This window comes from Bombina bombina, chromosome 7 (genome assembly GCF_027579735.1).
Source record: "Bombina bombina isolate aBomBom1 chromosome 7, aBomBom1.pri, whole genome shotgun sequence".
NCBI lineage: Eukaryota > Metazoa > Chordata > Amphibia > Anura > Bombinatoridae > Bombina > Bombina bombina.
In genome coordinates, this window is record NC_069505.1 from 22,365,896 (window position 1) to 22,380,696 (window position 14,801).

At 42.4% G+C, this 14,801-nt stretch overlaps 1 protein-coding gene across 1 annotated transcript in view; it reads left to right on the forward strand.

Moving 5' to 3' along the window:
• The window catches only part of LTBP3 (latent transforming growth factor beta binding protein 3), a 262,324-nt gene that overhangs the window by 123,233 nt on the left and 124,290 nt on the right, over window positions 1-14,801 (forward strand). Inside the window, exons 12-13 of the mRNA XM_053719982.1 lie at window positions 6,867-6,992; window positions 13,303-13,434. Of these exons, the coding sequence (XP_053575957.1) occupies window positions 6,867-6,992; window positions 13,303-13,434 (258 nt within the window). The remainder of the gene's footprint in view (window positions 1-6,866; window positions 6,993-13,302; window positions 13,435-14,801) is intronic.

Here is a 14,801-nt window from a genome sequence, read left to right on the forward strand (position 1 = left end):
CTGCACAGTGAGGTAAGTCACACTAATATTGTACACTGCACAGTGAGGTAAGTCACACTAATATTGTACACTGCACAGTGAGGTATGTCACACTAATATTGTACACTGCACAGTGAGGTACGTCACATTAATATTGTACACTGCACAGTGAGGTACGTCACACTAATATTGTACACTGCACAGTGAGGTACGTCACACTAATATTGTACACTGCACAGTGAGGTTAATCGCACTAATATTGTACACTGCACAGTGAGGTATGTCACACTAATATTGTACACTGCACAGTGAGGTACGTCACACTAATATTGTACACTGCACAGTGAGGTAAGTCACACTAATATTGTACACTGCACAGTGAGGTACGTCACACTAATATTGTACACTGCACAGTGAGGTAAGTAACAATAATATTTTACACTACACATTGAGGTAAGTCACATTAATATTGTACACTACACAGTGAGGTAAGTCACACTAATATTGTACACTGCACAGTGAGGTATGTCACATTAATATTGTACACTGCACAGTGAGGTACGTCACACTAATATTGTACACTGCACAGTGAGGTACGTCACATTAATATTGTACACTGCACAGTGAGGTACGTCACACTAATATTGTACACTGCACAGTGAGGTACGTCACACTAATATTGTACACTGCACAGTGAGGTAAGTCGCACTAATATTGTACACTGCACAGTGAGGTATGTCACATTAATATTGTACACTGCACAGTGAGGTACGTCACACTAATATTGTACACTGCACAGTGAGGTAAGTCACACTAATATTGTACACTGCACAGTGAGGTACGTCACACTAATATTGTACACTGCACAGTGAGGTAAGTAACAATAATATTTTACACTACACATTGAGGTAAGTCACATTAATATTGTACACTACACAGTGAGGTAAGTCACACTAATATTGTACACTGCACAGTGAGGTATGTCACATTAATATTGTACACTGCACAGTGAGGTACGTCACACTAATATTGTACACTGCACAGTGAGGTACGTCACACTAATATTGCACACTGCACAGTGAGGTAATTCACATTAATATTGTACACTGCACAGTGAGGTAAGTCACACTAATATTGTACACTGCGCAGTGAGGTAAGTCACACTAATATTGTACACTGCACAGTGAGGTACGTCACACTAATATTGTACACTGCACAGTGAGGTAAGTCACACTAATATTGTACACTGCACAGTGAGGTAAGTCACACTAATATTGTACACTGCACAGTGAGGTAAGTCACACTAATATTGTACACTGCACAGTGAGGTAAGTCACACTAATATTGTACACTGCACAGTGAGGTACGTCACACTAATATTGTACACTGCACAGTGAGGTAAGTCACACTAATATTGTACACTGCACAGTGAGGTACGTCACACTAATATTGTACACTGCACAGTGAGGTAAGTCACACTAACATTGTACACTGCACAGTGAGGTAAGTCACACTAACATTGTACACTGCGCAGTGAGGTAAGTCACACTAATATTGTACACTGCACAGTGAGGTACGTCACACTGATATTGTACACTGCATAGTGAGGTAAGTCACATTAATATTGTACACTGCACAGTGAGGTAAGTCACATTAATATTGTACAGTGCACAGTGAGGTACGTCACACTAATACTGTACACTGCACAGTGAGGTAAATCACATTAATATTGTACAGTGCACAGTGAGGTACGTCACACTAATATTGTACACTGCACAGTGAGGTAAGTCACGTTAATATTGTACACTGCACAGTGAGGTAAGTCACATTAAAATTATACATTGCACAGTGAGGTAAGTCACATTAATATTGTACAGTGCACAGTGAGGTAAGTCACATTAATATTGTATACTGCACAGTGAGGTAAGTCACATTAATATTGTACACTGCACAGTGAGGTAAGTCACATTAATATTGTACATTGCGCATTGAGGTACGTCACATTAATATTGTACACTGCACATTCAGTTAAGTCACATTAATATTCTACACTGCACAGTGAGGTAAGTCACACTAATATTGTACATTGCACATTGAGGTACGTCACATTAATATTGTACACTGCACAGTGAGGTAAGTCACACTAATATTGTACACTGCACAGTGAGGTGTCACATTAATATTGTACATTACACAGTGAGGTACGTCACATTAATATTGTACACTGCACAGTGAGGTAAGTCACACTAATATTGTACACTGCACACTAATATTGTACACTGCACAGTGAGGTACGTCACACTAATATTGTACACTGCACAGTGAGGTAAGTCGCACTAATATTGTACACTGCACAGTGAGGTATGTCACATTAATATTGTACACTGCACAGTGAGGTACGTCACACTAATATTGTACACTGCACAGTGAAGTAATTCACACTAATATTGTACACTGCACAGTGAGGTATGTCACACTAATATTGTACACTGCACAGTGAGGTAAGTAACAATAATATTTTACACTACACATTGAGGTAAGTCACATTAATATTGTACACTACACAGTGAGGTAAGTCACACTAATATTGTACACTGCACAGTGAGGTATGTCACATTAATATTGTACACTGCACAGTGAGGTACGTCACACTAATATTGTACACTGCACAGTGAGGTACGTCACACTAATATTGCACACTGCACAGTGAGGTAATTCACATTAATATTGTACACTGCACAGTGAGGTAAGTCACACTAATATTGTACACTGCGCAGTGAGGTAATTCACACTAATATTGTACACTGCACAGTGAGGTACGTCACACTAATATTGTACACTGCACAGTGAGGTAAGTCACACTAATATTGTACACTGCACAGTGAGGTACGTCACACTAATATTGTACACTGCACAGTGAGGTAAGTCACACTAATATTGTACACTGCACAGTGAGGTACGTCACACTAATATTGTACACTGCACAGTGAGGTAAGTCACACTAACATTGTACACTGCACAGTGAGGTAAGTCACACTAACATTGTACACTGCGCAGTGAGGTAAGTCACACTAATATTGTACACTGCACAGTGAGGTACGTCACACTGATATTGTACACTGCATAGTGAGGTAAGTCACATTAATATTGTACACTGCACAGTGAGGTAAGTCACATTAATATTGTACAGTGCACAGTGAGGTACGTCACACTAATACTGTACACTGCACAGTGAGGTAAATCACATTAATATTGTACAGTGCACAGTGAGGTACGTCACACTAATATTGTACACTGCACAGTGAGGTAAGTCACGTTAATATTGTACACTGCACAGTGAGGTAAGTCACATTAAAATTATACATTGCACAGTGAGGTAAGTCACATTAATATTGTACAGTGCACAGTGAGGTAAGTCACATTAATATTGTATACTGCACAGTGAGGTAAGTCACATTAATATTGTACACTGCACAGTGAGGTAAGTCACATTAATATTGTACATTGCGCATTGAGGTACGTCACATTAATATTGTACACTGCACATTCAGTTAAGTCACATTAATATTCTACACTGCACAGTGAGGTAAGTCACACTAATATTGTACATTGCACATTGAGGTACGTCACATTAATATTGTACACTGCACAGTGAGGTAAGTCACACTAATATTGTACACTGCACAGTGAGGTGTCACATTAATATTGTACATTACACAGTGAGGTACGTCACATTAATATTGTACACTGCACAGTGAGGTAAGTCACACTAATATTGTACACTGCACACTAATATTGTACACTGCACAGTGAGGTACGTCACACTAATATTGTACACTGCACAGTGAGGTAAGTCGCACTAATATTGTACACTGCACAGTGAGGTATGTCACATTAATATTGTACACTGCACAGTGAGGTACGTCACACTAATATTGTACACTGCACAGTGAAGTAATTCACACTAATATTGTACACTGCACAGTGAGGTACGTCACACTAATATTGTACACTGCACAGTGAGGTAAGTAACAATAATATTTTACACTACACATTGAGGTAAGTCACATTAATATTGTACACTACACAGTGAGGTAAGTCACACTAATATTGTACACTGCACAGTGAGGTATGTCACATTAATATTGTACACTGCACAGTGAGGTACGTCACACTAATATTGTACACTGCACAGTGAGGTACGTCACACTAATATTGCACACTGCACAGTGAGGTAATTCACATTAATATTGTACACTGCACAGTGAGGTAAGTCACACTAATATTGTACACTGCGCAGTGAGGTAATTCACACTAATATTGTACACTGCACAGTGAGGTACGTCACACTAATATTGTACACTGCACAGTGAGGTAAGTCACACTAATATTGTACACTGCACAGTGAGGTAAGTCACACTAATATTGTACACTGCACAGTGAGGTAAGTCACACTAATATTATACACTGCACAGTGAGGTAAGTCACACTAATATTGTACACTGCACAGTGAGGTACGTCACACTAATATTGTACACTGCACAGTGAGGTAAGTCACACTAATATTGTACACTGCACAGTGAGGTACGTCACACTAATATTGTACACTGCACAGTGAGGTAAGTCACACTAACATTGTACACTGCACAGTGAGGTAAGTCACACTAACATTGTACACTGCGCAGTGAGGTAAGTCACACTAATATTGTACACTGCACAGTGAGGTACGTCACACTGATATTGTACACTGCATAGTGAGGTAAGTCACATTAATATTGTACACTGCACAGTGAGGTAAGTCACATTAATATTGTACAGTGCACAGTGAGGTACGTCACATTCATATTGTACATTACACATTGAGGTACGTCACATTCATATTGTACATTACACATTGAGGTAGGTCACATTAATATTGTACACTGCACATTGAGGTAGGTCACATTAATATTGTACACTGCACATTGAGGTAGGTCACATTAATATTGTACACTGCACATTGAGGTAGGTCACATTAATATTGTACATTACACATTGAGGTAAGTCACATTAGTACTGTACACTGCACAGTGAGGTACAGTGGGTATTGAAAAGAATCACCCCCTTGAAAATAATCACATTCTGTTGCTTTGCAGCCTGAAATAAAGACAGGCACAGTTTTTGTTTATCCAGATGTAATTACTCAGTGCAGCTTATAACATCCAAGTGAAAGATACAACACCAACATGTCAGGCAAAAATAAAGACAATTCAAAAACAGAATCACTGAGTTGGAAAAAGGATCACCCCCTCCTAAAATGTCTTGTAAACTCAATCAGGTGTAGCTAATCACTTTCTCAACGGCACACACATAGCCATTTGACCTTCAACTGTGATCAGCTATGGGCATATTGATTAGCTCAGCATGAAAAGAGCTTTCCTGGAGCATCTCAGTCCCTGGTAGTGCAACTGAAGCAAACAATCAACTATGGGTGGCAAGGCACTTTATCAGTGCCTATAAGCACAGTGAAGTCTATTGTTAAGAAGTGGAAGGTATTTGGTACAGCACAGACCCTCTCTGGATCAGGACGTCTCTCCAAACTGGATGAAAGAGCCAGGAGGAAACTGGTTACAGAGGCTAACAAGAAGCCCACAGCAACTCTCAAGCACTTGCAGGAATTTATGGCAAAGAGTGGTCATTATGTGCATGTGACAACAATATCACAAATTCTCCACAAATGTGGCTTGTATGGGAGGGTTGCAAGAAAAAAAGCCACTCCTCAAGAAAGGCCACATGCAGTCATGACTGAGCTTTGCCATAACACACCTAGGAGATTCTGAGGCCACATGGAAAAAGGTGTTATGGTCAGATGAGACTAAAATTAAATTATTTGGCCTCAACACCAAACGATATGTCTGGAGGAAATCCAATACAGCTCACCATCCAAATAACACCATACCTACAGTAAAGCATGGAGGTGGTAATATCCTGTTATGGGGTTGTTTCTCTGCAGGAGACATTGAAGCACTTGTCAGGATAGAATGAATATTGGTTGGGGGCAAAATACTGTTAAATTCCTGAGGAAAATCTGCTGCCCTCTGCCAGGAAGTTGTCAATGAGAAGAAGGTTTATCTTCTAGCATGACAATGACTCAAAGCACCCAGCAAAAATGATCACACAGTGGTTGAAATAGAAAAATGTGAATGTCCTTGCATGGCCCCCTATTTACAAGGGGGGGGGGGTAATTATTTTCAATACCCACTGTACGTCACATTAATATTGTACATTGCACATTGAGGTACATCACATTAATATTGTACATTGCACATTGGGGTACGTCATGTTGCTACTGTACATTGCACTTTGGGGTACGTCATGTTGCTACTGTACATTGCACATTGGGGTACGTCATGTTGATATTGTACATTGCAGATTGGGGAAAATGACGTAGATATTGTACATTGCACTTTGGGGTAAGTCATGCTGAGATTGCACTTTGGGGTACGTCAAGCTGATATTGTAAATTGCACATTGGGGTACGTCATGCAGATATTGTACATTGCACTTTGGGGTACATCATGCAGATATTGTAAATTGCACATTGGGGTACATCATGCAGATATTGTAAATTGCACATTTGGGTAGGTCATGTTGATATTGTACACTACACATTGGGGTACGTCATGTTGATATTGTACACTACACATTGGGGTACGTCATGCAGATATTGTACACTGCACATTGGGGTACGTCATGCAGATATTGTAAATTGCACATTGGGGTACGTCATGCAGATATTGTACATTGCACATTGGGGTAAGTGATGCTTATAATGTACATTGCACATTGGGTCACATTGATTTTGTGCATAACTTGGAGGTATAACATGATGATTTCTTCTTCTCTAGTGACCGATGAGTGTAAAGAGGACAGGAGTCTGTGTGGTCATGGAGAGTGCATCTCCACTCCATTTGGGTTTAACTGTAGCTGCTATGATGGCTATTACCTAGACTCTAAAACTAAGAAGTGTAGAGGTAACTATGACATTAGAAAATGGTGTTAAGAATTAACTATGAAACAAGTAAGAGGTCGTATAGAAGGAGTATGATGGGAGAATAAACTAACATTTTGTGCTTATGAAAGAGCTTTATTTAAACACTTTAATATGATAACATATGTTTTAATCATGAAATAGATTACATTTTTTATGAGAAATTATTTGTTCAAAATTCATGTCTAATATGTACAGTATATATATGAAGCTCCTGGCTCACTGGAGATGCAATGTATTGCCATTGGTTGTGCAGATTTGTATTGATATCTGTGTGTTTACCCTCCTTGCTTAGTTAAAGTGGTAGCAAGATAAAAATAGTTTATATTTCAATTATTTTATTTAAAGAGCTGTTATACATTTAAAGGGACAGTCTACACCACAATTTTTGTTGTTTAAAAGATAGATAATCCCTTTATTACCCATTCCCCAGTTTTGCATAACCAACAGTTATATTAATATACTTTTTACCTCTATGATTACTTTGTATCTAAGCCTCTGCAAACTGCTCCCTAATCTCAGTTCTTTTGACAGACTTGCATTTTATCCAATCAGTGCTGACTCATAGGTAACTCCACGTGCGTGAGCACAATGTTATCTATATGACACACATGAACTAACACCCTCTAGTGGTGAAAAACTGTCAAAATGCATTCAGATAAGAGGTTCCCTTTAGGATCTAGGAAATTAGCATATGAACCTCCTAGGTTTAGCTTTCAACTAAGAAGAACAAATCATAATTGGTGATATAAGTAAATTGGAGAGTTGTTTAAAATGACATGCCTTATCTAAATAATAAAGGTTTATTTTGGACTAGACTGTCCTTTTGATATATTAAAAAAAAAATTATGCTTACCTGATCATTTAATTTCCTTCTGAAGGGAAGAGTCCACAGCTGCATTCATTACTTTTGGGAAATACAGAACCTGGCCACCAGGAGGAGGCAAAGACACCCCAGCCAAAGACTTAAATACCTCCCCCACTTCTCTCATCCCCCAGTCATTCTGCCGAGGGAACAAGGAACAGTAGGAGAAATATCAGGGTGAAAAAAAGGTGCCAGAAGAACAAAAGATTACAGCTGCCTCATAGATAAAAACACGGGCGAGAGTTGTGGACTCTTCCCTTCAGAAGAAAATGAAATTATCAGGAAAGCATAATTTATGTTTTTCTTCTTAAAAGTGAAGAGTCCACAGCTGCATTTATTACTTTTGGGAAAAGAATACCCAAGCTAGAGGACACTGAATGCAAACAACGGTTGGGTATAAAAGGCGGCCCCTTCGAAAGGCACTACAGCCTGATTACTCAACACCCTAAAAGTATAGACAACACGGGTGAAAACCCGAAGCCCAGTTTACTACACATTAGTTACACCTCTGGCAAAGCCGAACTAAACCACTCAGTCCCAGAGTCCGTCAAGCCCAAACAACCTTCGAGGAGTCAGTCCCGCGGATCACGACTCCCATGAAGGTACCCAGCCAGAACAAGGACCTCTATCTGCCCCCAAAAAGGGGAACAGAATCTCAAGAAAAAATCTAAAGGATCATTCTACTCTGCAGAACATAGAACAACCCATGGTTGTCGTACAATAGCAACGCCCAGGGAGACAAACTCCCTAGAAACACAAGGACCAAAGAAAAAGAGATCCATACTCAGGGAAACATGTCCCAAAAAGGACTTAAGGAACACCCTCATTACCCTGACCCATACCCAAAGGTATGTCAGGAAAAACCGTGAGTTTCCCGATGCCTCATATCAGATCTAGATCTGCAAGCTAGACAGCAGAAATAGGATACCTATCCCAGCAGCTAGTAAGGAGTTCTCCAAAAGGAACACCCACCGTCTGACCAGGAACTCTCAATGGCCAGCTTCCAGGTAGAAAGCTGACTCACCGTTGCTAAACCCAAACACCGAAGGCATTTCAAAGCCTGCTAACATCCAGTCAAAGTGAAATTAGCTGTAGCTGGTTACACCCTTAAAGTGTAATAGTCGTAGTATGGTTCGACTGCAAACCTTCCAAGGGCTCACAGTCCTCTGAATGTCGGGCTCCAAGGAGCACCCCCTCCCAGCACCGAACGCCAGTGGAAAAGAGGAGGACCTCCAAGACCTCCCACAAAGGAGAGAACCGACTCTAGAGAAAACGGTCAACCCTGCATAAAGTAACCGACACCCAATCTTCCCTCTAGGATAATGGTCCCAGCCAAAAGAATCCCAGACTTCGGGAAGACAAAAGAAGGGTCAACGTAGGAACAAAGCCCCTGGATAGACCGCTGACCGTTATAACAAACGGTATGCTACTATGAGTAAGGATAGACATTGTGCGCGGGTACGAAACCCCCTACACGACTGTCTACTCTAAAACCAAGGAACACTTCCCAAGGGAAGAAGGCCCTCAGACCCCTAGCATCCATATAGCAGAACCCAATATATAGCAGGAGCCCCATAGGGATCAGACCCTCATCCTCCCGCTGCAGAAACAGAGGAAGCAGTCACTACCTCGCAATTCCTATTCCAGGATTCTGGAACGCAAGAAGGGAAAAGACACTTACCAGACACACAGGTCGCTCCCAATACTAAGGTAACTCCGAACCCGGAGACACCTTACCCCGCTCTAGAGAGAAGGGAAGTAAACGACGGAAACCTACCCTACCATAGAGGCGAGACCCCTCGGCCATATCGCCAACCCAGGTGAGGATACCTGGAGTCTACAGGAACAGCATAAATGCGCCAGAAGACTAGTAGGGAACCGTCAGAGGGACCTAAAGCCTAAGCCCCAAAACGAGGCATCTCTCACAGAGCCCCAGCCTCTACGGAGAGAGGCCCGCAGGACCACAAACATCTAGTGTGAGATCGAACCGTCCACACCCATCCAATGAGAGACACGAACCTGGGTCAGGGTCCTCGAAAAAGGAATCAAACAAAGATCCAACTTCCAGAGGAACCCTAAGCTGCCTCCTACAAAAAGGAACAGACCTCTAAGGTCCGTAGCCTTGGCGATCTAGCAATAGCCTCAGACCCAAGAGTCACAAGGACTTCCTTAACAGTCTAAGATTCAGCACCCAGAGCACTTGGATCTAACAGAAATCTCAAAGGCAAGCGTTAATACATGCTACACACACAGGCTGGGGAGCAACCAACACCCGAAGGTGAATGAAAACCCTGTACCCTGCTTGCCATTTGAACTTAAGGCCGTGCCCATGAAGCCCCCAATGGAGCATTGAGGATAAATCGTCAACTGCCTGACCCCAGAAGGGCAGCTCTCCGTAACCAACCTCGCCCTTCACTGACATGCCCCAAGGCTAGAGTTGCAACAAGGACGGAAATACACCGAACGTCGAGACCATGGTCAGACCAAGGGTAATGGAAGAGACAACAGCCAAAGATCCTTGAAGGATCTATCTTCAAAATCTTGTTTAAGCAGGCAACAGCTGGAGCTTCGCAGCTCCCCACAGAAGGCAGGGAAACCCTTCACACCAACTTCTAAAGTAACACTTCTGAGCAGAGAAAGAATATTCCCACGCATCCCGACCATATGATCTACTCAAGGCGGGAAGGAAGGAAACTCCGCCACCACAATAAAATACTTACTAGGCTAAAGAGTCAGCGTCCGGAAGAACCTTGAGTGAAAATGCAAACTATTAATCACTCGGCACACCAGACCACATAGGTCACACACATCTCCCACTCAAAGAATGGAATAACGGTTCTGAGTCCCCGGGGACCTAAATAACCATGATGATGTCTGCAAAAAACAGATCTGTATCCCAGACGAGAAGCCCGAACAGTCAACCTAGATTGGCGCTCATAACCCTCATTTCGGAGAGGTTGTATTTAAACAACAGGCCTCATACTTCGGTAGGGTCCGAGCCCGGAGTCCATAGAATAGGCCAAGAGACATTCAAAATCCAGCAGGATTATTATCAGCACCACAAGGGTGACATGAACCCTGGTATCAGCAGAAAAAAGTATCCGACAAGTACATGCCTGGCATAAGGACACTCTAGAACTGCCCAAGGTCCAGGAAAATGTGTCCCGAAGGATCGATAAGTGAACTAGAAAAACATAATTCTATTATTCAACAAGTGTGCAACTTCCGAGAAAGTGCCTACGTGACCTAAGTCGCAAGTATCGGTTCCAGAGAAGAACGTTCATAAAAAATGAAAGAAGAATGAGGATAACGGAACCAGCTGATTAAAAGCCCCATTCACCCAAGCTCAGAACTGGAACTGAAAAACATAAAGCAAAAGAAAAACGGTGACGTTAAGGAGATTGGCTTCATCCCCAAACGTCATATCCATTTTGCCATCCAGCTTCTAAGGCCTGGGATCCCTCGGCCTGCTAGGACTGGGATCCTCCAACATTGCCAAAACATGTCTTAAAAGAACACGAAGGTGAGCCAGCCTATAATGGAAGGCAAAATCATCCCTTTCCAGATCAACTGGAAACCCTGGCTCCGAGAAAGGGGCCCCTGAAGCCTCAGGGGCCAACGCTTCCCCAGAAGGCTGAACTGAATCGGGCGATCCGAGGCTTGACGGGCCCTGGTTAACGGAACATGGACATTATCTTAGAAATACTTCATTTGGGAGATATAAATGATTCAGTGTCATAGAGATGGCCATGCAGAAACTGTGCCTTAACCTCTGAGGGAAACTAGCCACCCTCCGGAGAAGGAGTAAAGGCCATAGGGACACCTGCTTGCGTAGCCGGGAAATGGACTGGGGCACTCGCTTCACAGGTCATGGAAACCTAGGAGGCGGATGGCTCAACGCACTCTAAGCTCCCTGCTTTCGGGAGAAGAGAGTACTTTAGAACAGCAATCGGAACATAACTGATGGGCATTGATTACCCGGGCCATTTCATATTCATCACAAGACACATCCTCCGTATCGGAGGCATCCGTTTCTCGCATATCCGAATCCTCCATAATCTTGGAATTACAAAAATGACAAAAACTAACTGGCACCCTTTAACACCCCCCAATGGATGAGGCACTCACCACCTCCTGTGACCCAGATAACCCACGAGCAAGACTCTCTTGGTTGCACACAGTCAGCATATGGAAGTGAGAAATAACGTAACCGCACCCGCCATGAGATGCACCGTCCCAGTCACAAAAAGGGCGCGTAATCTGGAAAGATTGCGTCATTAAAAGGCTGTTATGTTCCGAAAGGACAGTGAGCCTAAGTATAGCTACACAATTGCAGATAGAACCATATAACAAACATGATTAAAAGTCCCCCCTGTTCAATAACCCCCCTCAGGAGATATTAACCCGTGATTCCTTATTAAGATAAAAGGAGTCCCACTGGGACCCTACCTTGTTTCGTTAACATTACATTCACATATCGAAATAAAATGAAATGATCTTACCGGAATCTACGCCGTGGAACAGGAACACGGCCCTTCAAGTGTGACAGATAGTAGCATCGCTTCTGACATGGACTTGAGTGAAGAAAGGTAGGCAGCGAAACTCGTCAACACTGATTACCAAGGAGCTGTTAATATGAGTCGGGATGGGTTCGCAGGAAAACTCTCCCTGCATCTCTGGACTCTTACTTTCATCCATACTCTCACTGAGAGGCTGATAGAATTACTTAAAACTCCAGTCCCATTGCGAAGAGTACTACCCTCCATGAGAGACAATCTCGAACGTCTGACACTTCTCTGCCAACCTCCTGTGACGAAAGGCAAAGAATGACTGGGGCATGAGGGAAGTGGGGTTGGTCTTTGCCTCCTCCTGGTGGCCAAGTTCTGTATTTCCTAAAAGTAATGAATGCAGTTGTGGACTTTTCCCTTTTAAGAAGAAAATGAACATTTATCTTTTGATAATACACCTTATAATAAGTCCCATCATATCATTATCCGGTCGCCCCCAGAGCCTGCAATCAGTTTTGAAGCGAGCAGACCATATGCAAGCTGCCGCCCATCATTCTGCTGCCCCTTTTGCTAGCTCACAATATAAGGAGTAAATAACTTCTTTCTCATGACGGTATCTCTGTTCCAGTCAGTGGGGGAATGTGTGCATGTGCTTTCAAGAGCGTGCCTGCATATTTTTTTAAAAATAGACCAACTGTGGAGGTGATCAGAGGGCCAATGTAGAAGTGTTTTTTTCAGATACATTTTGAGGGGTCAGTCAGGTAAATATTGTGGGTCTTCTGTTTCTTATCTGTTGTCAAGTTCTATGCTTTTGTGACCAGACAAACGGATTGTTACAATCTATATAGCTGAGTGACATTTATGGTTTTATATGCAGTGTCACTGAAGGACTGTGTGTGATGCTTGTCATTATCTTATAGACATTAATGAGTGCGAAAATGACCCGTGTGGTCCTGGACGATCACATTGTCTGAATACAGAAGGATCGTTTAGCTGTCAGTGTTATCATGGGTACAGAATGCAAGTGATGCACGGACAGAGAACTTGCGTAGGTGAGAAACCGCAGCAAATGTTACTTTCCCTTCCGTCTCTCAGTTTTCTAGTAGGTCTTTTGAGAAGCATCTGAAGAGCTTTACTTTTTTTCACCAGAGGTTGCTTAGATTTTCATTTTTTCTTTCTTTTTACCACTTACAGAGCTATTATGTTTAATGGTAATGAGTTAAAGACCTCTGTAATTAGGATCTACTTATGTCCCATAAGTATGCCAGATGACTCAAGGGGGTAGATTTATCAAGCATTGTTTGCTGCAATCTACCCCTGAAGTTTCAGGTCTGCCTGAAACTTAGGTTAATCGCCTGCTAGCAGGGGGTATTAATCAACCCGATCGTATTCAATGAGTTGATTTCTTCCACGGCCTCAGAGCAGGCAGACAAATTATGGAGCAGCGGCCTAGACCGCTGCTTCATAACTTCTGTTTCCTGCGAACCAAACGCATCAAGCTCCATACGGAGCTTGATAAATATGCCCCTAAGATGCAGATTTATCAATGTCAGTCCGACATGATACGCTGTAGCAAATCATGTCTGACAGACATTGCTGAATGCCGACAGCATACGCTGTCTGCATTTAACATTGCACAAGCAGTTCACCAGAACTGCTTGTGCAATGCTTCCCCCTGCAGATTCACGGTCAATCTGCAACTAGCAGGGGGTGTCAATCAGCCCAATCATATAGGATTGGGTGGATTGCAGAGCGCAGCCTCAGAGGCAGTGGATCAGTTATGGAGAAGGGGTCTTTAGACCGCTGCTTCATAACTGCTGTTTCCTGCGAGCCTGAAGGCTCGCGCGGAAACAAGGGCATCAAGCTCCATTCGGAGCTTAATAATTCGGCCCCCATATCCTTAACTACCAATACCCCCACAAAATCAACACCTACCTTCCTCACTCCCACAGTAACCACTCCTAAAGTTGTGACATACTTGGGTACTGCAGAACCTTTGCAGGATAGTCGTACCCACACAACTACCCTTTATAATATAAGTTTCCCCACCCAATAAACGCCCACAATCAAAATATAATTCATCCCATTGCAAGGGAATTCTCTAAGGAATGCCAACCAAAACAACCCACCATTGTAAACATCCTTAAGAACATCCTACTCATGAGGTCTCCACCCTAAGGGTAACACCATACATTGGACAACCAATCATCTCAACGTTCATATATTCCAGTAACAACTGGGACCCACACCTTACCCATGGGACTCCCACCCAAATCTACTTCACTTATCTTAATGCTAGTTCCAGACCTGTCCAATTGTTTCTTCAATTTGAAGTAATGGTTCCTTGTCCTCACTCAAAGAAAGGTGAGCTATTCTACCTCTTTTAGCATCTACAGCCCTTGTTGTAGTCAACCTAAGC